This window comes from Bos taurus, chromosome 12, assembly GCF_002263795.3.
Source record: "Bos taurus isolate L1 Dominette 01449 registration number 42190680 breed Hereford chromosome 12, ARS-UCD2.0, whole genome shotgun sequence".
NCBI classification, from domain to species: domain Eukaryota; kingdom Metazoa; phylum Chordata; class Mammalia; order Artiodactyla; family Bovidae; genus Bos; species Bos taurus.
Genome location: NC_037339.1, coordinates 76,919,894 through 76,947,786, shown reverse-complemented (window position 1 = coordinate 76,947,786; position 27,893 = coordinate 76,919,894). Strand labels below are relative to the sequence as shown.

The 27,893-nt window shown below is 39.6% G+C and overlaps 1 protein-coding gene across 5 annotated transcripts in view; it reads right to left on the bottom strand.

Moving 5' to 3' along the window:
• The window catches only part of PCCA (propionyl-CoA carboxylase subunit alpha), a 420,685-nt gene that overhangs the window by 227,187 nt on the left and 165,605 nt on the right, over window positions 1–27,893 (bottom strand). For all 5 annotated transcript variants that reach the window (XM_059892112.1, NM_001083509.1, XM_024999954.2 and 2 more), the window contains one exon: window positions 14,818–14,854. In XM_059892112.1, the coding sequence (XP_059748095.1) occupies window positions 14,818–14,854 (37 nt within the window). The remainder of the gene's footprint in view (window positions 1–14,817; window positions 14,855–27,893) is intronic.

Here is a 27,893-nt window from a genome sequence, read left to right as displayed (position 1 = left end):
CCATAAAAATGATTTTTATGAAGGAGCCGGACAAAAAGAACAGACCGCCTACAAAGGAGTAACAAAAATGAGACTGACAACTCTCTCTTCAACAGCTGCAGAGCACAGTATAGTACAAATATTCCAGCACTACGCTAACAGAAAACCACTATCAACCTGGACTTGCATACACACCAAAGTCATCTTTTAACAAAGAATGTGAATAGTCCCATTTAGACAAAAACTGAGTTAATTACCTGTAGAAACTTCTAAGGGGTAAATTCCAGGAAAAACAGAAATAATCCCATTTGTAAAGTCAGGGATGGGAAGAAGGAACAATGAACAAAGAAAATAAATATTTGAGTAAAGGTACATAAATATTAGCTATTTATAGCCCAGTAATAATGTCTAATTAGCAGGGTAAAGAATTAAGGAAATAAAATACAAGAAAGCATATAAGGAGGAAATCTTTGACAGGACAAAAAACTGTAGATTGAATCCTAAAGTAAGTAAACATTTTAAAAAGTTTAGGATACTGAGGAACACCTGAAGAACTGTCTCCAAATTCAAATTTCTACAGTAAACCCTGAAATAGAAATAAGCATAAAATTTCTATCACAGTGGAAAGGAGTGGGGGGGATGGGAATGGAATAAACAAGAGAAATTTTAAAGGCAATCATTATCAAAAAGAAGTCATGAAAGGAGAGAAAGTAGAATCCAAGAAGTGGAACAAAAATAAAAAGAAGATAATATAAATAAATCAGAAAGTAGTAAATACAACAAATGTACATCGACTGCAATCTATGGTTAAAAGATAGTGCCAGTCTTGAACAGAAAAAGAAAAACATCAGTATATACACTTACAAGAGAGAGACCTCAATCAATAGACTACTGGTTGACTGGGAAAAAAAAAAAAAAAGAACATAGGAAAACACCAAAATAACCTGGTTTAGGCATAACAATACTGATAAAATGAAATTAGAAAGCAAACTCAAAAAAAGCCATATATTTGATAAAAAGTAAAATTAGCCAAGAAGACACATTACACTGCTATATTACCCATTAACTTCCTGGCAAGCAAGAAAACGTCACTAATCCACTCTCAAAAACTGATCAAATAGCCAAAAACATCACTAGAAGATTTGAACATCCCAATAGGCAGACTTGACCTACAAAACATGGCCTACAATAATATGAAAATACACACTCTGTTCAGGTACACATGGAAGATGTATTTAAAGTGATTTACTCCTTGGCCATAAAGCAATTCTCATCAAATTAGAAAGTTTCTAAATAAGAAAGATGATATTCACTAATCAGAAAGCAATTAGAAATATAACAAAAAGTTGAAACTGTTTGTTAATGTATTCCTAAATAGCCAGATTCAAAAATCATAACAGAACTCTGAAAATACTCAGAAATGAACAACTGTGGAAAATACATATTAAAATTATGAAACAGAGCTCTGTCCATCTCACCACTTTAGGACATTCCTCCAGCTGCTGGAAGTATCATCAACCAAAAGCTGACTTGTCCTCAGCTTGTATTACTCCTTCCAAGGGGCAGCCTGCACCCAAGGCTTAGTTAACATACGTGTATAACAGTTCAATCTTATTGCCCCAATTTGAGACAGCTATTTAATATAAAAGATCAGCCAATACTGGGCTTTCCTGACAGGTCAGTTGGCAAAGAATCTGCTTACAATGCAGGAGACCTGGGTTTGATCCCTGGGTTGGGAAGATCCCCTGAAGAAGGGAAAGGCTACCCACTCCAGTATTTTGGCCTGGAGAATTCCATGGACTGTATAGTCCATAGGGTTGCAGAGAGTCACGACTGAGTAACTTCCACTTTTCAATACGCAAACTCTTTGCAGGAAGAGCTAAGGCCGTTGTTGAGTCTGAGTCTCAACTCAATTCAAATCCCCCTTCAGTCCACAATTTCTTTCACTCCCTCATGTGCATTGGTCCCAAGAATATTCCCCAATAAAATTCCAGGGTCTGCTTTAAGACAGGTATCCAGTCTGTGACAGAGGAGCCATCTGGAAGGCTATTACAGTGATCTAGGCAAAAGATGACACTAGCTTGAACAAATGGAACCACAAGATAAATGGAGAAAAGGGGATGAATTCAAGATTTAGGACATGATGACGATGATATACAAACTGCAAAACCACATAATGCAATATAGTAGTGAATGCTGAATTACAGAGAACTGCTGATCAAAATCGAGACCCCTCTACTTCCTGCCTCCATGATCCGTGCCACTGTGGATGGCAGAACCTCCATCAGCCTCATACCTGGACAAGGCTGGCATAGAATAGAACTCCAATGCACCCACAGTCTTACCAACGGGAAGTGAACATGGAGGATGAGGAAAATCTTTGCTGTTTAAGGTTACAGGGCAGGGGCAATAAAAAGGTGTAACACTACAGCTCTGATAAATGAATGACAGTTGCACAGACTCAAATAAGAATTACCACATTACTAAGTTTTCCAAGGAAACATAATTCAAAATCTACTAGGCAATTTGGCTGCCATGCAACACTTGGCTACACTGAAAAGTTCCTACTGTGAAGACAAACAAGGAGATAGTTCAAATTCAAACAATTTGGAAAAATAAATTCCATCATCAATGCATTTCCCATATTGTTATTTGGTCATAATGTTCCACTTTTTTGTTGTTGCCTTTTAATTATAAGTTAGTTATAGTTACTTCAGTCATTATCAATTTAGTATTGGTGTATCTTCAGAAGAGCACACTTCAGACTGAAGTGATATATATTTATATTTCTCTAGGGCCTATAATTATCCAGTAACTAGAACATAAACATATATGTGTTACAGTCCAACTATGATTTATTCATGTATCTACTACTACTGCAGATGAACATAATCTCTACAAAAGGTACCTAGAGGTGATCCTTATTATCACTGAGCTTTTACCACTGGAAAATGAAAAAGTGTAAAGTGGGCACAGGACATTTTGCCTTTCCTAAGATGGCTATGCACACATGAACACACGGATATCTATACAAATACACTGAGTTTAAATAGTATACACATAAAGATTTAATCAAGCTGTGCTATAAGAAAGTAAACCAGTACATAACAGTATTTGTTTAAATATGGCAAAGAGAGGCAATTAGTTTTTTTTGTTGTTTTCTTGGGAAAACTGATCTGGGCTACCTTTCCTCTACTCAGGCAAATAAAATATACTAGATCCCTAATTCTGATTCAGGGATCAGAAGTAAAGCATGGTTCAACATCTAGACTGGAGCAGAATGAGCTGTCAGAAAGTTTCCAAACATTATGTAGAGCCTTTTGCAATAGAGTGATAAAAAAAAGAAAAGGTATGCAAGAAGGAACAGCAACAAAACAACAAGAGAGACAGTGAGAACACATATAACGTGGTAAAATGCAGAGAGAGAACTTGTGAAACAATGCGGAAACCCGAAGTGTGTATATTGGAGCAACGAAAGAAAACGGAAGGACCCAACTGACGAAGGAAAGAGAGAAGGGCTGCAGAACACGGACTATCATTGTAACCTCAAATGACCACAAGACTTCAATAATATGAAAACTGCAAAATGAAAACCTCATTCTTTCATACTTTATGAGAATGAGAATACTTTAACACTATTTTCTTCAACATAATTTTTCCTTAGGCATTTCTTAGAAATCTCCTAATTAAATAAATGAATATTAAATATCTCTTCTACTGAGGACCAAATTAGAAAATGAATTAACACGATGTTAAGATTGGGGAAAAGATACAAATTGCAATATTTTTTCAAAAGCTTCCTTGACATATCTTTAACCACAAAGTCATATACAACATGTGAAAAGTTTTCTAAGCAGCATGAAAGAAAGAAAAGATTTGAGGTCTTAGCTAAGTATTTCTATCCCTCGTAGCATGAACAATTTGTTCTTCTATATTAAAAAAACAAGAGCAACTTTTTTAAACGTTATACCATGCCAAAAGGAAAACTAGCCAAAGGAAAGGAAAAAATAGCCAGGGCAGAGAAGAAAAGATAATATAGTTGCTACATACTTAAGAGACAGGGGCCAAGGTGGTAGGAAGACTAATATCAAGAAGAAATTTATGGGAGAGCCTAACCTGCAGAGAACGTAAGATATAACGTCATAGGTTAGTGTGACGCCAAGAAGGTTCATTAAAAGACTCTCCTATGTTTGAATCTTAAAACTTCCATTAGTCCTGCCTAATGAATCCAAGGACAGCCAAAATGGACTGACTTGCTATAGTCATTAACAATCACATACTAAGTTTACTTAAATAATCCTAGCTTTTTTTTTCTTTTTAGTTATCTGTTAGCTGAGAGTTTATCCTGGCTTACTTAATATTGCTACTCTTCCCAGATATCTCCATTACAAATTTGGAGATGAAGGGGGGGGGGGGGGAATGAGAAAAAATATTGTCAAATCATGATCTATAAATACTGTGAAAAAAAAAAAAACCTTTAAAATGTGGGTCTACTTATTTCCATACTTATATAGACACCTCTATTTGGATTCATTCACTGAATAACCATTCACTTAATACATACTTATGTGATGTTCACTGTCTTAAGTACTAGAAATCTCCCACATTGCAGGTGGATTCTTTACTCTCTGAGCCACCAGGGAAGCCCAAGAATACGGGAGTGGGCAACCTATCCCTTCTCCAGCAGATCTTGCTGACCCAGGAATCGAACTGGGGATTCCTGCATTGCAGGCTGATTCTTTACCAGCTGGGCTACCAAGTAAGCCACTAGAAACTAGAAATACAAACTAACCCGTGGTCAATTTTACTATAAAATACTAAGCAAATGAACATAAAACAATCATTTTCAAAGAAAGAATTTGCTTAATGCAGAGAAAACCCCACACTATTTTAAGAGAAGAGCAACCCATCAAGGTAATTGAGTACAAGAGACAGGAGAGTATTTCCATATCAAACTAAATCCTGGGATTCTGCAGGGAAAGGAACAAATTTTATGAGATACTGTTCCAGCTTGATACTATTTTCTCTTTTCCATCAAAAATTCTTTACAACTCAATTCTTTATATCTCAGTCATTCACTCTTCCATTTAACAGAGAATTACTTGAGACAAATGTGTATACTTTTACTATTGGGTAGAGTGTCCTATATATATCTATAAAGTTTCATTGGTTTAAACTGTTACAATCTTTACTTCTTTACTGATCCTCTCTCTGGACCTTCTACTCATTATTTAAATTGTACTACTGAAGTCCCCAACTATTATTGTATAACTATGGATTTCCCTTTTCACGTCAATACTTACTTCGTGTATTTTTGGTCTTGGCTGTTTGGTGCATATGTGTTTATAACAGTCGATACATAGTGTCTTTCATCTCTTTCAACAGTTTTAGACTTAAAGTCCATTTTGTCTGATAGACAAAATATATTTTAGTAGAGCCACCCCAGTTCTCTTGATTACTATCTGCATGGGATATCTATTTCTAATCTTTTGCTTTCAATCTACCTCTGTGTCTAGATCCAAAGTGAGTTTCTTAGAGACAGCATATAGTTGGATTTTTTTATCCATTCTGCCAATATCTGCCACAGTGAGATATCATTTCACACATACTAGGATGGCAATAATATTAAAAAAAAAAAAAAACAGAAAATAACAAATATTGGCAAGGATGAAAAGAAATTGGAAACCTCATACACTGCTAGTAGGAATGTAAGATGATTCAGCCACTGGGGAAAACAGATTGGCAGTTCCTCAAAAAGTTAACCATAGAATTACCACGTAAACCAGCAATTCCACAACTAGGTATATACCAAAATAGTTGAAAACAGATACACAAACATCCATAGATATGCATATTCACAGCAGCACTATCTGCAACACTCAGTATATGGAAACAAACCAAATGTCCATCTGCAGCTAAATGAATAAATAAAATGTACTATAAACACACAATGGAATACTATTTGGGCTTCCCTGGTAGCTTAGCCAGTAACGAATCCACCTGCAATGCAGGAGACCCCAGTTTGATTCCTAGGTTGACCAGATCCCCTGAAGAAGGGACCGGCTACCCACTCCAGTATTCTGGAACAGGATGGAATATTATTTGCTCATAAAAAGAATGAAGTACCAATATACATATCCAGGAACTTTGAAAATATAACTCTAAGTGAACACAGAAGGTCATTAGTTTTATAATTCCATTTATAAGAAATATCCAGAATAGATAAATCCACTGAAACAGAAAGCAAATTGGTGATTGCCAGGGGCTAGAATATAAGGAGTGACTGTTATTGGATAGCTGGGGAGGAAATACCAACACACTCCAGCATTCTTCCCTAGAGAATCCCATGGACAGAGGAGCCTGGTGGGCTATAGTCCATGGGGTTAAAAAGAGTCGGACATGACTGAGCACATGCCCTCATGCACACACACACACATTAATGAATACAGAGTTTCTTTTGTGGGTACTGAAAGTGTTCTGGCATTAGAGTGGTAGGTGGTGGTGTTGCTTACTCGCTTAGTCGTGTCTGACTCTTTGAGACCCCATGAACAGAAGCACGTCAGGCCTGCCTGTCTTTCATTGTCTCTCGGTCCTTGCTCAAACTCATATCCATCAAGTCGGTGATGCCATCCAACCATCTTGTCCTTGGTCATCGCCTTCTCTTCCTGCATTCAATCTCCCCCAGCCTCAGGGTCTTCTCTAATGAGTCAGCTCTTCATATCAGGTGGCCAAAGTATTGGAGCTTCAGCTTCAGCATCAGTCCTTCCAATGAATGTTCAGGACTGATTTCCTTCTCCTTGCAGTCCAAGGGACTCTCAAGAGTCTTCTCCAGCACCACAATTCAAAAGCATCAATTCTTCAATGCTCAGCCTTCTTTATGGTCCAGAGCTCACATCCATACATGACTACAGGAAAACCACAGCTTTGACTAGACGGACCTTTGCGGGCAAAGCAATGTCTCTGCTATTTAATAGGCTGTCTAAGTTTGTCACAGCTTTTATTCCAAGGAGTAAGCGTCTTTTAATTTCATGGCTGCACTCACCATCTGCAGTGACTTTGGAGCCCAGGAAAATAAAGTCTCTTACTGTTTCCCCATCTATTTGCCATGAAATGATGGGACCAGATGCCTGATTTTAGTTTGTTGAACGTTGAGTTTTAAGCCAGCTTTTCACTCTCCTCTTTTACCTTCATCAAGAGGCTCTTTAGTTCCTCTTCAGTGGTGAAGATTCACTAATTCTGTGAATATACTAAAAACCACTGGACTGTACACTTTGAAAGGCTGGATTTTATACTATCTAAATTTTATCCCAACTTTTACAAATCTAATATTTACTATTTTAGGAATCAGCGAATTAAAATGGACTGGAATGGGTGAATTTAACTCAGATGACCATTATATCTACTACTGTGGGCAAGAATCCCTTTGAAGAAATGGAGTAGCCATCATGGTCAACAAAAGAGTCCGAAATGCAGCACTTGGATGCAATCTCAAAAACAACAGAATGATCTCTTCGTTTCCAACGCAAACCATTCAATATCACAGTAATCCAAGTCTATGCCCCAACCAGTAATGCTGAAGAAGCTGAAGCTGAACAGTTCTATGAAGACCTACAAGACCTTCTAGAACTAACACCCAAAAAAGATGTCCTCTTCATTATAGGGGACTGGAATGCAAAAGGAGAAAATCAAGAAATACCTGGAATAACAGGCAAATTTGGTCTTGGAGTATAGAATGAAGCAGGGCAAAGGCTAATAGAGTTTTGCCAAGAGAACACACTGGTCATAGCAAACACCCTCTTCCAACAACACAACAGAAGACTCTACACATGGACATCACAAGATGGTCAATATGGAAATCAGACTGATTATATTCTTTGCAGCCAAAGATGGAGAAGTTCTATACGGGCAGCAAAAACAAGACAGGGAGCTGACTGTGTCTCAGATCATGAACTCCTTATTGACAAATTCAGACTTAAATTGAAGAAAGTAGGGAAAACCACTAGACCATTCAGATATGACTTTAATCAAATCCCTTACAATTATACAGTGGAAGTGACAAATAGATTCAAGGGATTAGATATGATAGATAGACTGCCTGATGAACTATGGACAGAGGTTCATGACACTATACAGGAGACAGGGATCAAGATCATCCCCAAGAAAAACAAATGCAAAAGAGCAAAATGGCTGTCTTAGGAGGCCTTACAAATAGCTGTGAAAAGAAGAGAAGTGAAAAGCAAAGGAGAAAAACAAAGATATACCCATTTGAATGCAGAGTGCCAAAGAATAGCAAGGAGAGATAAGAAAGCCTTCCTCAGCAATCAATGCAAAGAAATAGAGGAAAACAATAGAATGGGAGAGACTAGAGATTTAAGAAAATGAGAGATACCAAGAGAACATTTCATGCAAAGATGCGCACAATAAAGGACAGAAATGGTATAGACCTAACAGAAGCAGAAGATATTAAGAGGTGGCAAGAATACACATAAAGAAAGAAAGTGAAGTCGTTCAGTCGTGTCTGACTCTTTGCGACCCCATGGACCGTAGCCTACCAGGCTTCTCTGTCCATGGGATTCTCCAGGCAAGAATACTGGAGTGGGTTACCATTTCCTTCTCCAGGGGATACACAGAAGAACTATACAAAAAAGATCTTCATGACCCAGATAATCACGATGGTGTGATCACTGACCTAGAGCCAGACATCCTGGAATGTGAAGTCAAGTCAGCCTTAAGAAACATTACTACAAACAAAGCTAGTGGAGGTGATGGAATTCCAGTTGAGCTCTTTCAAATCCTAAAAGATGATGCTGTGAAAGTGCTGCACTCAATACATCAGCAAATTTGGAAAACTCAGCAGTGGCCACAGGACTGGAAAAGGTCAGTTTTCATTCCAATCCCAAAGAAAGGCAATTCCAAAGAATGCTCAAACTACCGCACAACTGCACTCATCTCACACGCTAGTAAAGTAATGCTCAAAATTCTCCAAGCCAGGCTTCAACAGTACGTGCACCATGAACTTCCAGATGTTCAAGCTGGAAAGGCAGAGGAACCAGAGATCAAATTGCCAACATCCGTTGGATCATATAAAAAGCAAAGAGAATTCCAGAAAAACATCTACTTCTGCTGTATTCACTATGCCAAAACCTTTGACAGTGTGGATCACCACACTATGGAAAATTCTTAAAGAGACGGGAATACCAGACCACCTGATCTGCCTACTGAGAAATCTGTATGCGATCAGGAAGCAACAGTTAGAACTGGACATGGAACAACAGACTGATTTCAAATCAGGAAAGGAGTACGTCAAGGCTATATATTGTCACCCTGCTTATTTAACTTATATGCAGAGTACATGATGAGAAATGTTCGGCTGGAGGAAGCACAAGCTGCAATCAGGATTGCCTGGAGAAATATCAATAACCTCAGACATGCAGATGATACCACCCTTATGGCAGAAAGCGAAGAAGAACTAAAGAACCTCTTGATGAAAGTGAAAGAGGAGAGTGATAAGTTGGCTTAAAGCTCAACATTCAGAAAACTGAGATCATGGCATCTGGTCCCATCACTTCATGGCAAATAGATGGGGAAACAGTGGAAATAGTGACAGACTTTATTTTGGGGCTCCAAAATCACTGCAGATGGTGACCGCAGCCACGAAATTAAAAGATGCTTGCTCCTTGGAAGAAAAGTTATTATCAACCTAGATAGCATATTAAAAAAACAGAGATATTACTTTGCCAACAAAGGTCCATCTAGTCAAGGCTACGGTTTTGCCGGTAGTCACATGTGGATGTGAGAGTTGGACTTTAAAGAAAACTGAGCACTGAAGAATTGATGTTTTTGAACTGTGGTGTTGGAGAAGACTCTTGAGAGTCCCTTGGACTGCAAGGAGATCCAACCAGTCCATCTTAAAGGAAATCAGTCCTGAATATTCATTGGAAGGACTGATGCTGAAGTTGAATCTCCAATACTCTGGCCTCCTGATGCAAAGAACTGACTCATTTGAAAAGACCCTGATGCTGGGAAAGATTGAAGGCGGGAGGAGAAGGGGACGACAGAGGATGAGATGGTTGGATGGCATCATCGACTCAATGGACATGGGTTTGAGTAAACTCCGGGAGTTGGTAATGGACAGGCAGGCCTGGCATGCTGTAGTCCATGGGATCGAAAAGAGTTGGACACGACTGAGCGACTGAACAGAATATTTGGTATAAAAATTGAGAACAGGTTGTCTCTAAACCCGGTTGTGGGGGGAGTGAGGACTGACAAGCACTGAGTATGAGGGAATGTTCAACGTCAACTGAGTATGACAGTTATGTTCAACATCTTGATGGTGTTTGGGGTATGCATATATCAAAATCAATAAATACATACTTCAGATGTGTTCACGTTAACTGTATACAAAGTTTGCCTTAAAATAACCAAATTGTATACAAATACTGAATTAAGTTAATGACATGTATATTCAAGTATTTAGCAGGATGCATACTGGTATTTGCAATGTACTATGAAATACACCAAAATTTAAATAGTTAAACAAATAAGCAATAAAGCCAATTTAGCAAAAGATTAATAATGGAGTTTTGGTGTTGGGAATATAAGTACATGGGGCTTCCCTGGTAGCTCAGTTGGTAAAGAATTTGCCTGCAATGCAGCAGACCCTGTTTCAATTCCTAGGTCAGAGAGTTACCCTAGAGAAGGGATAGGCTACCCTCTCCAGTATTCTTGGGCTTCCCTGCTGTGGCTCACACAGTAAAGAATCTGCCTGCAATGTGGGAGACCCAGGTTTGATCCCTGGGTTGGGAAGATCTGGAGAAGGGCATTGCAACCCTCTCCAGCATTCTTGCCTGGAAAATCCCCATGGACAGAGGAGCTTGGCAGGCTACAGTCCATGGGGTCGCAAAGAGTCGGACACAGGTGAGCACAGCATAGCACCTATGGGAATACACTGTAAAATTCTTTTAAAATATTGTCTGATTGAAAATTTTCAAAATAATACACCAGGAAAAAATTAAGAAGCAAGAAAAATATCCAAAAGTCATGAGTACTTTACAGAGATTTAGAATACGGTTATAAAACAGAATGACTGACTAGAAATGTCAGAGTGTCTTCTCTTGAATACATGACACTTAAGCCAAGATATGAAAGATATCAGCAAGAGTGTTCTAGACTTCCCACTCTATCCCCAAAAACGTATTCTAAGTTTGATGTGTTCAAGAAAGCTAGTGACTATAGTATGGTAGGCAAGGAAGGGAGTGGTATAAAATGGGATTGGAGAGAAAGGCAGATGTCAAATCATTCTGGGTTTGTAGTCCCAACAAGGAATTTTCATTTTATCTAAGTGCAATGGAAAGACATTAATGGGTTTAAAGCAGGAATTGACTGGGTGGAATGAGATGGGGTGAGTCCTTATTATTTCCTTATTATTTAGAGTTTTAAAATATCACACAGACTGCTATGTGAAGAATGGCTTCAAAGGGTTTAAGAAGTAGAGAAACTATTATCATAGTCCCTTCCAGAATAATGGTAATCTGGAGGAGAGTGTTGGTAGTCAAGACAGTGAGCAGTGAATATGGGAGATATTTTGAATGAAGAAGTGACCGTATCTATCGGTAGCGTGACAAGAGGATGACAGGGAAAGGGCACCACGATAGATCTCGGGATTTAGCGTTAGCCACTGAGTATGTGGAGTGAAATATCAGATGTAGAAACCCTGGTGAGAAGCAGGTCTGGAGTATGATGACTTGAGGACCAAAAAATTTTCACTTAAATTGGGTATGATTTGTAACTGTGAGAAAGACAGGCCAAAAAAAGGAATTAGAATAATCTGGAAGTCGTTAAAGACAGAGTTGAAATTTACAATTTCTTTTTCTTTCAAGAATCAATTTTGGCCTGATTGTATTAAGGACCTTTGATCCAGATCAAACTGTAATGCAAATCAAGCTCACTGATTGCTGTTGTTTATCTCTAGGGTTAAAGATAAACTCGGGATCAATAGGTCTTGTATCTTCAACTTAGAGAGGTCAAAGGGAAAATATCAGGAGTGAGGATGAGGGAGACAAGGAAGACCAAAAAAAAAAGTACACAAAAGTAACATATTAAGTCTTAACTGTCTCTCACCCTGACAATGATAAGAGCCTATCTGACTCTTAAATTCCACATATAACATGCCTTGTACTATTTGACACAAAATGGCAACTCAAATTTTAGCCCGCATCCTCTAATCCTATTAGTTTTACCAAAGTATCTTGAAAAATACATGGTCCCCGGAGCTAAATGAACCTAAATTTGAAGCACCCACCACTCAGTAGCTCTGTGACCTTGAGCAAATTACTTACCATTTCTAATCCTTTGTTTCTTAAATGTAAATGAAAATAATTAAGAGGAGAATTAGCATTAGAAATAACATTCACAAAACTGCCTGCTACTGGGGAAAAAATGCTCCATAAACAAGAGCTACTATTATGCAAAAGACACCTAATTCATCAATGCTCCAGCCAGTAGTTTCCTCCTTGGGCAGCACAGAAGAAAAGAAAAGAAGCACAGATGTGAGAGAGAAGGAAACCACAGAAAAGATCAATTTCATTTTCACCACATAACCCAGAAAGACAGTAAAACAGAGGAATCTATGAATAGTTATGACCATCCACAACCTACAAATGGGTAGGTGTGAGAGGCATGATTACATTTCAGTTGTTCAGAAAAGGGAACATATTTTACCAGGGAATCAATGTTCAGTTCAACTCTTAGACAAACTCACGAGAAGTCACTGAACTCAAAATATAGTTAAAATGTGATATATCTCAATAAAATTAGTATAAAAGTGATGAATCGCCAAACAGTACAGAAAACCCAGAAACTTTAATAGCATGTAATTTCACTTATTTTAGAAGCTGGCACTTGAGGGAAAAGGTTTTATGGGAGGTTTCAGAGTGATTCAGAAGGGGTTTTCAGGGGAATTCCAAAAGCTTTATAAAGTTGATGACCCTGCCCTGTTCTTTATTATGTTTTATTTCACCTCAAATTTTATGGCTTCCCTTTCTTTCAGCATAAGCAAAACACTAGCACCCTTATATTTAATAGCCATGATGGCAATCATTCATTTCACAAATGAGAAGAAGCAAGTGAGGAAGAATTAGAGGAAAGATAGGAAAGAGAAAGGCCCATAAAGGATGTGCCCAGATATTAAAAAAAGAGCCTCAAATTGAAAATAACCTCAGGAAGTATAAAACTGAAGTCGGGGGGTGGGCAGTGCGGTTAAGCACAGCATTAAAATATTAAAGGAAGAAAGCCAAGTGATGAGAACTGGTCAGAGTCCCATTGTGATTAACTGGTTATTTTAAAGGCTACAGGTTTTTTTTTTTTTTTAAGTGGAAGACAAAACATGAAACAGCAAGCTAAGCAATCTGTCATTTACACAAAGGACATTTTCAAGAGCTGAAGATTCACAATTTAAATTGTGACAAACCAGTGTAATTCAAGATTTTATCCTAATCTCTTTGTATTTCTCAAAAATTCCTCCAAATATTCTGCTCTTTTTGTGTAGATACTACTGTGATATTACTATTACATCCCATTACATAGATAATAATAATACCTAAACGAGAACCAGAAAGATGATTTTTGACATTTAGAAGTACACAACGAAATAAAATTATTTTAGGAGGGTGTCCGCAAAAGCCAGCAGATAGGTGACAGCCTCTTAGGCTATGGAGAATGCCAGTGATTTCAAACCACAGAGAGAAACTGTTGATTTTCTTAAAGGCATAAACCCCAAAATAGGCCCATGTAGTTCAACTTATTCAGAATCTAGCAAATCTTCCTGTGAAGTACTGAAATGCTTTTTGATGAGCCTGGAGAAATGATTAAATGAAGAGCTGTTACAGTCAGATAAAATAAGATTTTCTGGGGTCTGGTCTCAACTCCAGGACCTGTATCAGTCAAATCAGCCAAATCAATGAATAAAATAACTCTAAACAATCAATCTAGTGAGAAAACAGGACTAAAGAAATGTTAATGTGGGGTGCTGAAAGTTTGGCTCTATCAGCTCAGGAATGCTGAGATGCTGGGAATGCCCAGCTAGCAAACATTATCTAATCTCTCTCATATTCCGACAAATTTCTATCAAATGTAAACAAATACAAACTGATTAATACAACACCACAGTTATTCAACAGCAATACTAATCCATGGTAATGGTAGGCCCTTGCATTTTCTTAATTACCAGGCACTAAAAATACACTAGTTGTCAAGAGTGCCAGGGATATTTTTGAAAATAAAAAGTCAGGAAGCACTGGCCCAGTGCAATTATACATAAAACAGGCAAGTAAAACAGTCATTAAAATGTTCTTCAGCTTACCTTTTATTCCAATATAGAATATTCTGTTCTAATCTCTCACATTCTATTTTCTCTTTCCTAGCAAGATTATAAAGTTGATATTTAACATCTTAAGAAAAAGTAAAAACTTGAAGAGCCTTGTCAAAGAGGAAATCCTCATTTTAATCATGAGTGCCCTTAAGTAACTTGTGGTCTACTACATATGTATAAACTTACATTCCATCCAGTCTCAAGAACGATTAAGACAATTTCTTCTTTTAATTAGCCAGTGACTTCATCTTACAAAAGAACTATCATGAAGGTCAAACTAACTCTTTAAAGTTCACATTAATAATAGAATATGGTGATGCTGCTGATAAATTCTTTCAGAGGAACAACTCATCAGAATCCTGAAACTATTAAAGTACTATTTGCTCTCTGGGAATTAGGTATTACGTGTTCACTCAACCGTATCTGCTGAAAGACACAGAAACTCAACCAAAGTTAATTTAAGAACTTACCAATTTCCCTTGCAATTCTGACAGCTTCATCTGCATCCTGAAAAAGCAGGAAATGAGACTCAACATTAATCCCATCAGCCATTGCACAATGTCTTTAGGGCAGTCATATATTGCACTACTGTCTCCTCCGATTCATTTAATGTTCAATTTTACAACCTTCTAACTCTTTTCAGTCAGAGAAATGTAAAATTAATACCATAAGTGGAATGTAAATTCTACCTCATCATTATTATATTAAGAAACTCAAAGCAGTTGGAAATGAGCTGGCAGGAAGCACTACCAGAAATGTCAAATGATTTGGTGCAGTGGCTGGAATTTAAGGGCAGAATTTAGATGTTTACAATCAATACTGAATCATAAATCAGACCATTAAAGCTTGTCCACAGCTAGCTCGTTTGTCTCTGATATTTACACGTCATGTTTTCCTTGATTCTGTCAGCAGGGGGAGTTGATTCTCTATTGTTTGGGAGGAGCTTGACAGATTTTCCAGAAATAAAGTAACTAAATTTCCAGTATCTATAGGAATTGCCAATTGTTCCCCTCAAAAAAATTCCTTTAGTAATCTCCATTACTTTTTTTGTGTCCTTTTTTTGGGTACATAATTTTATCTTTACCAGTTGCACCTTGTCAACAGAAATTAAAAATCTTAAATTCCATGATCTAGTAGAGGGGGGATCTTCCCAAAAGCCAAGGAAAGGAAATGCATTCTAAAACAGCACACAGTAACACTGTGAGTCAGCTTTATTTCAGTAACAAATAAAACAGTACAAGGTAAGCGTTTATGAAAGCAAGGATTATTCATTGGTGAATAGCGACCAATGCTATTGAATGCACAGAAACTTGCCTTGAATCTAAACTATTTCATTGATCAGTGACTCTCACCTAACATGCCCAACATAGGACATTCCCGATACACTTCCCCCATAAACAGCAAAGAAAAGCTGAAAAGATGTTAAATTCAAGTAAATCCTAATAAATTTAACTTTTTAAATAACTTGATGACATAAACTATCACAAGGAATGACAATAATGTTTTGAAACCACTGGCTGGTAAGAAAGCCTGAATTTTTGGAAAATAACTTTAAACTATCAAAGTAAACGCTGGTATTTTTTTTTTTTTTAAGCTTTTACGTTAATACTTTAAAAATGTAGAGTAACCATGTCAGAATCCTCCCTCAAAATGGGGGCGGGGGATGTTTATAACTGGTTCATTCATGTCTAATAAAAAAAAAAAAAAAAAATCTTCCTTAAAAGTCTTCAGTACCTAATAACATCCCCTGAATAAGGAGGCTGGCAGGGGAAGTTGTCAGAAAAATTTAATTTCCTTTCATTAGCCAGTCTGCTCCCCAAATAGGTGCTTGTTAAGTTCAAAGCGGTCCTGAAAGCGACATCAGTTTTAAGTCTTTTTTTTTTTTTTAACTCCAAGCAGTCACATCTGCTAATGAGATTTTCCAAATAACAATTGTTTTCAAGTCAGAGATAAATCTATACTTCCCATTCTATCCCCTTCCTGCAAAAAAAAAAAAAAATCAAGGTTTACTGCTTTATTACACCTTGCTGTTTTCGCTGACCCTACATTCTCCAAATTTTAGCTTAAAGGGATAAAATTCCATGAAAAGGGTCATTTAAGAATGTTAGTGGTTTCCACACATTGAGTTTGAAGGTTCTTTGTTCAAGCCACTGACAGTTATTGGAGAATACTTCCCCTTAATAGCCTCTCTGTCAGGAAGTGTTAAACCTGCCAAATGCAGACAATTAGTGCCTCATGAACAAAATACAGGAACAGTACTGGCTGATGGAGACTGGATTATAAGAAGTCTAGAAGGAAACTTTTAACATGTCTTTTCTTTCAAACGAGTAATAGTATATTTGCAAAAGATATTCAAAGAAAAAAATAAACCCTGCTATCTAAAAGGTTCATTACCTTGAGAGAACTAACAGGCAAATATTAGCTCATTAGTAATATTTTAACATGCATTTATATATAAATATTAGGGATGGACTGTGTACAGAGAGAGGTATCATTTACACAAAGCAAAACTTCTAAAAATTCTTCAGCTGTTACAAATCCAACTCTTGTATAAACCACCACAAAATAATCTTGTGTCTTAACTAATCGGTAACGCTTAAGTTTTCCTACTACGAAAAGCAAATTCACTAAATGACCTTCCAAGTAAAATCAATAGTCTTTAAAATTAGCTTTTCACTTGTCAATAATTCATTGCAGAATTATTTTGTTAAGAACATATTATGTACTAGACACTAAAAACCTCTATTACCAGTTTCAATAATAAACTATTAAGTATACCTGGTTCCAATATGTTCCTTCAGCACATATATTTATAAAACTACTTTTAAAGGGATAAAAAGCCCGATATAGCTCAAAATTCAATGGCACTGACACATCCCACAGTGTAACTTCCTTGTAGGGCTGAAAGTGAGGGAAGTTGATAAGTCACTCAGTCGTGTCTGACTCTTTGCGACCCCCATGGACTGTAGTCCGCCAGGCTCCTCTGTCCATGAGATTCTCTAGGCAAGAATACTGGAGTGGGTTGCCATTTCCTTCTCCAGGGATCTTCCCAACCCAGGGATTGAACCAAGGTCTCCTGCATTGCAGGCAGATTCTTTACCATCTGAGCCACCAGGGAAGCCCCTACGGGGCTAGAGGTAGAAAAACAATTCTTAGTAAAAAGAATTAAACCAACAAGAAAAAGACTAACAGTCATCAGGAAAAAATGAGCAAAGGATGAAATAAGAAGTTTACATTAAATGAAATTTAAAAGGGTAACATATAAAATATGTTCAACTTTAATCATAATTACCAGACAGTACTTTTCATCCACCAGCATCTGCGAAGAGCCAAGAGCAGTGACCTGAAGGAGAACTAGCACTACTCTCCCTATTGGGTATAATCTTTTTAAAAAGAAACAGTCAGTATCTATCAAAAGTTTGAGGGCATACATCTTTCGACCCAGAAATTTCATTTTGGAGAAGTTATTCTACAGATATAGTCACATGCACGCACGAAGAGACATATATAAAGACATTTATTATTTTCACTTGGTTGGTGGTGGTTTGGTAAGGAAAGAAAATCAGAAGAGAAAAAAAAAAAAAAACTTAAAAGGCCTTAACTAAGGAAACTGGTAAACTGGTACCATAAATGGTACACATATCAACATGGAATACTACACAGCCTTTTAAAAAAATGAGATTGCTCCATCTGTTCTTATTCATCCATTTGTGCATTAATTAGGAAAATATTTACAGGGAAATACCACATGAAATAGATTTTGCCCTCAAGGAACATACAGCCAAATAAGTGAAACAGAAAAGAGAGTAAACAAATCCAATGAGACTTGAAATAAATGTTCCATGGAAACCAAGGGTACAGAGGGAGCCAGTAAGAGGGAGAACCCACTTCAGAAAGATCGCTCAGACAGGGGACTTCCAAAGTAAAATTTAAACTGAAACCCAAAGGGAACGGCAGTTAGCCACCATGGGAAGATTCAAAAGAAAGAATTCTAGACAAAAGGAACAACATGCGTGAAAACCCTAGTCTAGAAAGCTGGTGCAGAGGCACAGTAAGGACGTGGCAGAAAAGGGCAGGAGGAAGCATCAATACAGGTAGCAGCTGTGCTCTGCTCTGACAGGACCTTATGGGATTCGGTCCCGGTTCAAATGCCTTGGCACCAGGCAGGAGAAAGACGGTTCAGATTTAGGTTTCAAGAAGATAACTCTCACACACTAAAGAGATGCCAACTACAATATACACTGTGGGAGGAAGGGAAAGTTAGAGGAGAGTACACAGACCTCATCTACATTAAGATAGAAAAACATACATCAGCGCTTAGAAAAACCTACGTATAGACATATTAAAAAACTCAGCTTGAGTAACTGCTCAAAAATAGGATTGAGAGCTGGGGGAAAGGGGGAAATTTTACTTCTCATTGCATACCCTTAGTTTCACATTGAACTTTAAAAAAAAACATAAAGATAAAAATTTCACACTACGTTCATAATTCAAAAATTAAATCAAGGCTTCCCTGATGGCTCAATGGTAAAGAATCTACCTGCCAATACAGGGGACACAGGTTCGATCCCTGGTCCGGGAAGAGCTCACAAGCCAGGGGACACCTAAGTCTGTGCGCCACAACTACAGAGCCAGAGCTCTAGAGCCTGGGAGCCGCACCAAGAAAAGCCACTGCAGTGAGAAGCCCAAGCACCACGACGAAGAGCAGCCCCCGCTCGCTGGAACTAGAGAAAGCCCCATGCATAGTAACAAAGATCCAGCGGGGCCATAAATAAAATAAGTCCTTTTTAGAAAGCCAATCTGCCACACTTGAAGGTGTTATTCCAATCATCTAACTAGTGATTTCCAGAGCACTAACTGTTAACTAAATACAGTGATGGTGGTGATTTAGTTGTTCAGTCATGTCCAACTCTTGCGACCCCATGGACAGTCTACCAGGCTCCTCTGTCCATGGGATTTCTCCCAGGCAAGGATACTGGAGTGGGTTGCCATTTCCTTCTCCAGGGGATCTTCCCAACCCAGCGACTGAATCTCGGTCTCCTGCACGGGCAGGTGAGTTCTTTACTGCTGAGCCACCAGGCAAGCCCCACAAAATATAGTATATTCCCAATATCTGCTTCACATTTTCATGACTTCTCGCTGCCTCAGAACCAAATTTCAGCTCCTTCACTCCCGTTTCCATACCTGTTCCTGTCATTCTGAGCCACCAGTCCATCCTAGTCTCTCTCTATCCCAACGCCACGCACTCCCTCCAGCCTTTCCTCAGCCAACCTGGCTCAGCCAGAAACTCTATTCTCCTTCACCACCTTCACCAAACCAAATCATAGTACTGTATGGCCCACACTAGGCCCTGAAGGCACAGGACAGAACGAGAAAAGCTCCTCCGTAAGCAAAAAATTACAACATTACACCCCAGTCCTCGTGCAATCTATAGCCTAGAAGAAAAGACAGATCTTAACCATGACTGCACAGCAGCTAAGAAACCAGCACCGAGAGGCGTGCTGCGGAAGTGAAGAGGGCACGTGACAGCAGGGGATCTCGAACTCAAAAACGGTCTCAGGAGGCCTCTCAGACGAGCAGCTAAGAAACCAGCACCGAGAGGCGTGCTGCGGAAGTGAAGAGGGCACGTGACAGCAGGGGATCTCGAACTCAAAAACGGTCTCAGGAGGCCTCTCAGACGCAGTGACTTTGAAAAGAGACCTAGGAAATGAAATCATGGTGGAACACAGTCAGGGAGACTGGGGCCTGAGCGTCAGCCCACTGCACAGTGAGGCAAGGCCTCATGAAAAAGCATCAACTCCAGCTTAAGAGCAAGGAAATGAGGGGACTTGCTTTGGCAGCCTTTGGCAGACTTTTAGCATAGAATTTACTTATTAATATTATTTCTGTATTGTCTTACCCTGCGTAGGCCCTGATCCCATTAAAATGTAAGCTCCAGAAGAGCAGAAATCTCTGTCTTGCTGGCTCAGCGATATATTTTCAGTGCCTAGAACAATGCCTGGCACATGCAAGAAACAGCTGTTGAGTGAAAGAAGGAATGAAGGAATGAACAGACGAATTCTTTAGAGAGAGGGGAACGGGATCTGTGGAGTCCAGCCGGGAAGCGGCAGTCTAGGTGAGAGACAAATGACCATTTTCTCTTAAAGGGAGGGGTGCTTGCTTCGAGCTTCACACAGACATCACTCTCTTTAGAAAGCCTTTCCAGTCCTATGCCAGGTTAGGCATCACTGCCCTATGATCACATTACACCCTGCCCCTCCATTAGGACGGCCCCTGCCACACTTCATCTCCAGGAGCGACCTGACTAGCTCACTCGCTCTCTCTGCTGAATCCCCAGAGCTTAGCAAATCAACACATTACTTGTTGAATGAATAAACAACCATCCATCAGCCTCCAAAGAAATCAGTCTGTTGTGACAAGACAATCTCCTGAATGATGACTCCAGTGCCAACAGCACTCTCATCTCAGGAGCATCGATGTTAGAAGGGGGTGAACCTGTATCCCAGGAGACGGAGAGGCTTGTCCAAATTCCCATATCTAAGTGACACACAGAAAGGGGGTGCTCTGCATTAATCTGGAGCAGGGGCTCAAGAGCCACACAGGCTCGGGTTCTACCATAACATTTTGATGAAATATTGTCAACACTAGGCAAAACCAACTCCAGGTATTCACCTTCATGTCTTAATTCTCTCTCAGTCAAGCACTTTTCTCACTGCATCACACAATTTCAAGTTTTGAAACTTATGTTTTCAAAAAAAAAAAACTGCTGTTAAAAAGAAATATATAATGCTACCCACATAAGGATTTTTAAATAAACATTTCATTAATTTTTTTAAAAACTCAAACCTTATGTGGTAGTTAGCTTTCAAAATGAAGGGTCACAGTTTGCCAACAAAGGTCCATCTAGTCAAGGCTATGGTTTTTCCTGTGGTCATGTATGGATGTGAGAGTTGGACTGTGAAGAAGGCTGAGCGCCGAAGAATGGATGCTTTTGAACTGTGGTGTTGGAGAAGACTCTTGAGAGTCCCTTGGACTGCAAGGAGATCCAACCAGTCCATTCTGAAGGAGATCAGCCCTGGGATTTCTTTGGAAGGAATGATGCTAAAGCTGAAAACTCCAGTACTTTGGCCACCTCATGCGAACAGTTGACTCACTGGAAAAGACTCTGATGCTGGGAGGGATTGGGGGCCAGAGGAGAAGGGGACGACAGAGGATGAGATGGCTGGATGGCATCACTGACTCGATGGACGTGAGTCTGAGTGAACTCCGGGAGTTGGTGATGGACAGGGAGGCCTGGCGTGCTGCAATTCATGGGGTCGCAAAGAGTCAGACATGAGTGAGCGACTGAACTGAACTGAGTGAATAAACCTGATGACTTCAACTCAAGAGGTAGGAGAAATAATCCAATGACATCATTTGATTCTCTTCCTCAAGCAATAAAAATTCCTGTCATTCATTCTGTAATGCCAATCTGCCTTGAACTAAACTCAGTTTCTAAAGTTATTTAACGCATGGAAATACTGATGAGGGAAGCAGTGGAGGAAAGCATTAAGCTATAAATTCTAAAGCAGCAGTTCAAGAAATGGAGATAGAGGAAAGAAGCCAACAGAACCAGTAACCATTTCTTTTACTCCTCTATTTCAGTACAACTTGCATTAAGAGAGCTTTATCATCCAACCCAAGAGTAAAACAGTGAAAATTCTGTTTTACAGAGAATATGGTGGGAAGGGTAGGTGATATTGCTATAACCAAGTAAGTGAAAGTGAAATTGCTCAGTTGTGTTCGACTCTTTATGACTCCATGGACTATAGCCTAACAGACTCTTTCATCCATGGAATTTTCCAAGCAAGAGTACTGGAGTGGGTTGCCATTTCCTTCTCCTGGGGATCTTCCTGACCCAGAGATCAAACCCAGGTCTCCTGCACTGCAGGCAGACACTTCATCGACTGAGCCACCAGGGAAGCCCCAAGTAAGTAGATCACAAACATGTAAAAAGAAGCTAAAAAAAAAAAAAAAACTGGCTGCCTTTTCTGCAAGCCTAATATACCTGCTGGGTTTCCCTGGTAGCTCAGCTGGTAAAGAATCTGCCTGCAATGCAGGAGACCCCAGTTTGATTACTGGATAGGAAAAATTCCCTAGAGAGGGGATAGGCTACCCACTCCAGCATTCTTGGGCTTCCCTGGTGGCTCACACAGTAAAGAATCTGCCTGCAATGCAGGAGACCTGGGTTCGATCCCTGGATTGGGAAGATTCCCTGGATGAGGGCATTGCAACCCACTCCAGGGGAGAATCCCATGGACAAAGAAGCCTGGCAGGCCACAGTCCAGACGCAACTGAGCAGCTAACCACAGCGCACCTGTTAATGGTCTACAGCACCCACCTGTGAGGCAGTGAGGCCCAGCAGCTAAGAGCAAAGGTGCTGGGGCCAAAAGGCATGGGCTCCGATGAGGACTCACTGACAGTGTATGTGCTACCTACCAGTATGCCTCTCTGGATCAGGTTTTCTCATCTGTAAGATGGACACAGTATCTCATAGGGGTTATTAAGAAGATGAAATCAGTAACAGATGAAACATACTAGAACAGAGTCTGGCAAGAAGCAAGCAAGCACTCAGGGTTGGCAACCTGATAAAATGGGCAGCCCGCACCCCCAACTATCAAGTGTGCTTCTCTCCTGCTTGGCCCTGGGTGTTCTATCCTGGGATCATCACTCACTCTGAAACTGCATGATACAGAATACAGAACTAATACTGGTGCTGCTGCTGCTGCTGCTAAGTCGCTTCAGTCGTGTCTCTGTGCGACCCCATAGACGGCAGCCCACTAGGCTCCCCCATCCCTGGGATTCTGGTGCTACAACACCACAAAAAATGTGTCTAGGGAAACCTCCATCACACTTGCGTGGATCAGCTGATCTGTGTATTCTTCCTAGTGGGTGAGCGGGGCTTGTCTTGGGTGGAGAAGGGAAGGAAAATCTGTAACAAAGACAGATTCAAATAGTCCTCCCCGACACCGAACACCCCATTTTTTCCTAGTGATGTTGGTGTCAAATACCACCTCCACCACCTGCGATTCAGACCACACCTCTCCTGCCTCTCTCACCACAGATAGTCTACTTACCAACCCCAAATTCTGGGCTCACTGGACCCAAGTCCTGCTACTCGTCCATATGGGAAGCTATTTGGGAGTTTACTTCCATCAGCTGGTTTTTGAACAAAACCTTCACTGCTTTTGAAGAAAAAAAAAAAATTACTGCTTCAAGACATCATGGGGAAATGTTCTATCTGTGTACAAAAAGCTATACACCCTCAGCTCAGTTCAGTCGCTCAGTCATGTCCAACTCTTTGTGACCTCACGGACTGCAGCACACCAGGCTTCCCTGTCCATCACCAACTCCTGGAGCCTAATAGACCCTCAAGTCATATACAAAAATAAAGCAGAACTTCCAGCAATCCTGGGTTCAAGAAATAGGCTCCCACTGATGATGTGTTTTCCAGATAACTCTGAGTCAAACAGAAGACTCTTTCTGCTTAATTTATTTGCAAATCTAAATTTTAGCACACATTTCTCTAATTATAAAGCTGTGTAATAAACATGGTTGAATAAATTTTTTTTCCCGAAAATATAAAGCCTCTGTAGCATCATCAGGAAAGTTACTCTTGGTTTAGCAGGGAAAAAGGATACTGATGTCTAACAGTATACTTTTTGATTACTAGGAAAGAGCTTTTCTTTTTTCGTTTTTTTAATGATTCCCTTCACACCAGTTTTTTGTACTTATTATTTGGCTCTTTCTACTAAAGCAAAAGTGCAGTGCTGAAAATCTGGCTAATGAGGTGATAAAAATAATCACTACTGTGAACCTACAGTATAAACCTCATTCAACTACCTTACCATAACTTTGAGATGCAAATATTACTGTTCTCTCTTACAGAGCAACAGAAACTCAAATAAGTTTAATAAATATCCCAGGAAAAAGGTAGGTATTAGAACCAAACAAAGCAATTTAACGACTGGTGATTCTTCCCTCTGCTTCACCCCTGACATCTAAGGGATCATGAAATCTTCAACCTCCAGTGTTTCCCCACACTGTCAACTTGGCTCCATTCTAACACCTTATTTTAGGCCCCCATCATTTCTTGTCTAGATTAAAGGAAATGTATTCTAATTGGCCCACCAAACTCAAGCTTTGCACTGCTCTAATCCATTTTCCACATCACAAATCAAAATCAGTTCAGTTCAGTCGCTCAGTCCTGTCCGACTCTTTGAGACCCCATGAATTGCAGCACGCCAGGCCTCCCTGTCCATCACCAACTCCCGGAGTTCACTCAAACTCACGTCCATCGAGTCAGTGATGCCATCCAGCCATCTCATCCTCTGTCGTCCCCTTCTCCTCTGGCCCCCAATCCCTCCCAGCATCAGAGTCTTTTCCAGTGAGTCAATTCTTCACATGAGGTGGCCAAAGTATTGGAGTTTCAGCTTTAGCATCATTCCTTCCAAAGAAATCCCAGGGCTGATCTCCTTCAGAATGGACTGGTTGGATCTCCTTGCAGTCCAAGGGACTCCCAAGAGTCTTCTCCAACACCACACTTCAAAAGCATCAATTCTTCAGCACTCAGCTTAGTTCACTGTCCAACTCTCACATCCATACATCACCACAGGAAAAACCATAGCCTTGACTAGACGGACCTTTGTTGGCAAAGTAATGTCTCTGCTTTTGAATATGCTATCTAGGTTGGTCATAACTTTCCTTCCAAGGAGTAAGCGTCTTTTAATTTCGTGGTTACAGTCACCATCTGCAGTGATTTCGGAGCCCAGAAAAATAAAGTCTGACACTGTTCCCACTGTTTCCTCATTTATTTCCCACGAAGTGATGGGACCGGATGCCATGATCTTCGTTTTCTGAATGTTGAGCTTTAAGCCAACTTTTTCACTCTCCTCTTTCACTTTCATCAAGAGACTCTTTAGTTCCTCTTCACTTTCTGCCATAAGGGTGGTGTCATCTGCATATCTGAGGTTATTGATATTTCTCCCAGCAATCTTGATTCCAGCTTGTGCTTCTTCCAGTCTCAAGAACAAGACAAAAGGAAATCATTCCAGAAGACTCCTTACGTACAACACACAATGGTTTAAAAGAATGTGGTAAACCATCTCCATGGAACCTCCAAATAAGATTCAATTATTTGAATAGAAAAGGAACAAATGTTTTAAAGAGAGATATAACAAACTGAAACCACATGAATCCACTCAAGCACTTGGAAGGGAAAAAGGTAGAGTATAGTTGCCAAGAAAAAGAACTGCCTTAAAAATACCACAGATCAATGGGGAGAAGAAAGAATGGATTTTAAAAAGATGGAATTATCTATAATTAGCACATACAGTCTTCCAATGCAAGAGTACTGCTTAATGCAGCTGCTAAAACTACAAGGTATTCCAAAAATTTACACTTTTTATCTGCATCAGCAACTCTCTGTCTGCATAGACACCATCAAAAACAATCTCTTACCTAACAAATCTAAACTACACAATGTGAAAAGTAGTGCAGTTTTGAAGTAAAGTGGAGTTACTACGGGATTCTAAAATAATCAAATTTAAAAGAAAAAATGTATTGCTTCTTATATCAGAAATAGTTAAAAGCAAACTAGAAATAAAACTACTATTAAAATTTATCTGAAAAACAAAAAGGCATTCCATAAAATTATTTTTTAAATATTTATCTGAAAACTATATCCTACAGATTGCAGCTTAACAAATTCATTCAGACAAGCGGTGTTGGGAACTGTACACCACAGTCAAACTTACACAGGCAATGAAAATCCATCATTATTTAAGAGTATTAAGAGGATCTTAAAAATCACCTAAGGCATACAAGGAGACAATAGTGAAAAACAGTGGATTTCTTTTCCTCAACTTTCTACTTTTCCCTATTTTTCAAATGAACAGAGGTTGGAAATTCATATACAGTTTGTCGAATGACGCCTCCCTGAAAAGAAAACCAAGAACACCCGTTGATGAAGCAAAACCAAGCTTATGATTGATAGCACCTACTACAGTAAAGGGCACTAGCATTTTGAGGCAATTCTGGAGGTTTCACTGGGATCAGTTCAAGGCCTGCTAAAAGCCACAGTTCCAGATCCTAGCTTCAAAAACTGCAGTTTTTGAAGTGGGGGGCCATCCCAGGGATCTCCCCAACCACAATATGAAGAAAACTTTCACATAGGGGAGAGCTCCAAAAGAATCAACATTTTTTTTGTTGTTCAAAGTCCATAAGACCAAGTTCACTGGGAAGCAGATGATCATGGGACCTAGAAATTCACCTTCATGCAGGCTCCAGGAGCCAGTGAGTTCAGAAGGTTTCAAGGGTGTTCAAACAGGATAAAATCTGCATTGAAACCCATATGAAAATCTTGAGGACGTTCCTCTGTTTTTTGTCCCTGGGAGTCTGGGGCTGGTAGATCTCCCTTCCAAATGCTCAACCACCAAGGCCCTGCACACAGCCAGGTCTCTGATTCGAGATGGCCAACCACAATTTGATGAGCCAGTATAAGATGTTCACAGAAGGTTTGCCTCAGGCTGCCTGTGCTGTGAGTACTGTACTTCTCCTCAAACAAATGAAATCTGTAACTCAAACTCTGGTTCTTATCTTTCTACATGGCATGATTTCACCAAGCATAATTTAGAATTACAATAGATTCTTTCAAAAGCTTTTGTTATCAGTGGTTCATTTGAGATGCCCCTTAGGGAAAAACAGGGGGGCAAACTCTCAAACATCTAGAGTTTTTGCATTTTTTAAATCAACATGAAGAAGCTTCCAGAAGAAATTCAAATGCCAAATCTGTTTCCTTATGAAATTCACAGGGAAGACAAGGTTCATAGAGAACAGCAAAGGCACAGAAAAAGCCAAATGAAAAACACAAAAAACTTACAACTCTCTCAAACCTACTGGTCTTTATCCTGCTCTTCCTGTTTCTCTATTCTATGTCCCTCCGCTCTCCCCTGCCCTGTTCTTCCTTCCCCTGAGTTGTTCCCCTTTTCTCCTGGCTGACCAGAAACCTGTCAAATGAGGGCAAGTCCCTATGGCTGAAGTAAACCTCGATCTCATTCTGAACTGAGAGGCAGTATCAAAGATTTCCCAAAGCCTCCACAAGATAGAAGTTTATAGAGAAACAGAGTATTCTAGGAGCGTATAATCTAAGGTACCCAAGTTTATATCACCTGGTTCATACTGCTAGCAAGAGCCTCAGGTAGAAAATAGTGGATTAACGGGGAGAAGAAGAAGACCCTGAGAGTGACTTGAGACCCCTAACCACATAGAAACAGAGGTTTAGAGAAACCGTACATGATGGGCAAGGTCTCTGGGAGACTACCACCAAAATCTGCCTGTGAAGTTACGCTGGGCTCTAGTGCAGTTCTGCTGGCAGAGAGAGCAAAGTCCTCGGAGACACCAGAGATGGCCTCTTTAATGCCCTTAGACAGGAATCAAGGGGAGATCCTGAAGCACTTGCAACCCCAGCTCTCTCTTCATGTTTTGTGAGCAGCCTTAAACCAGAAAT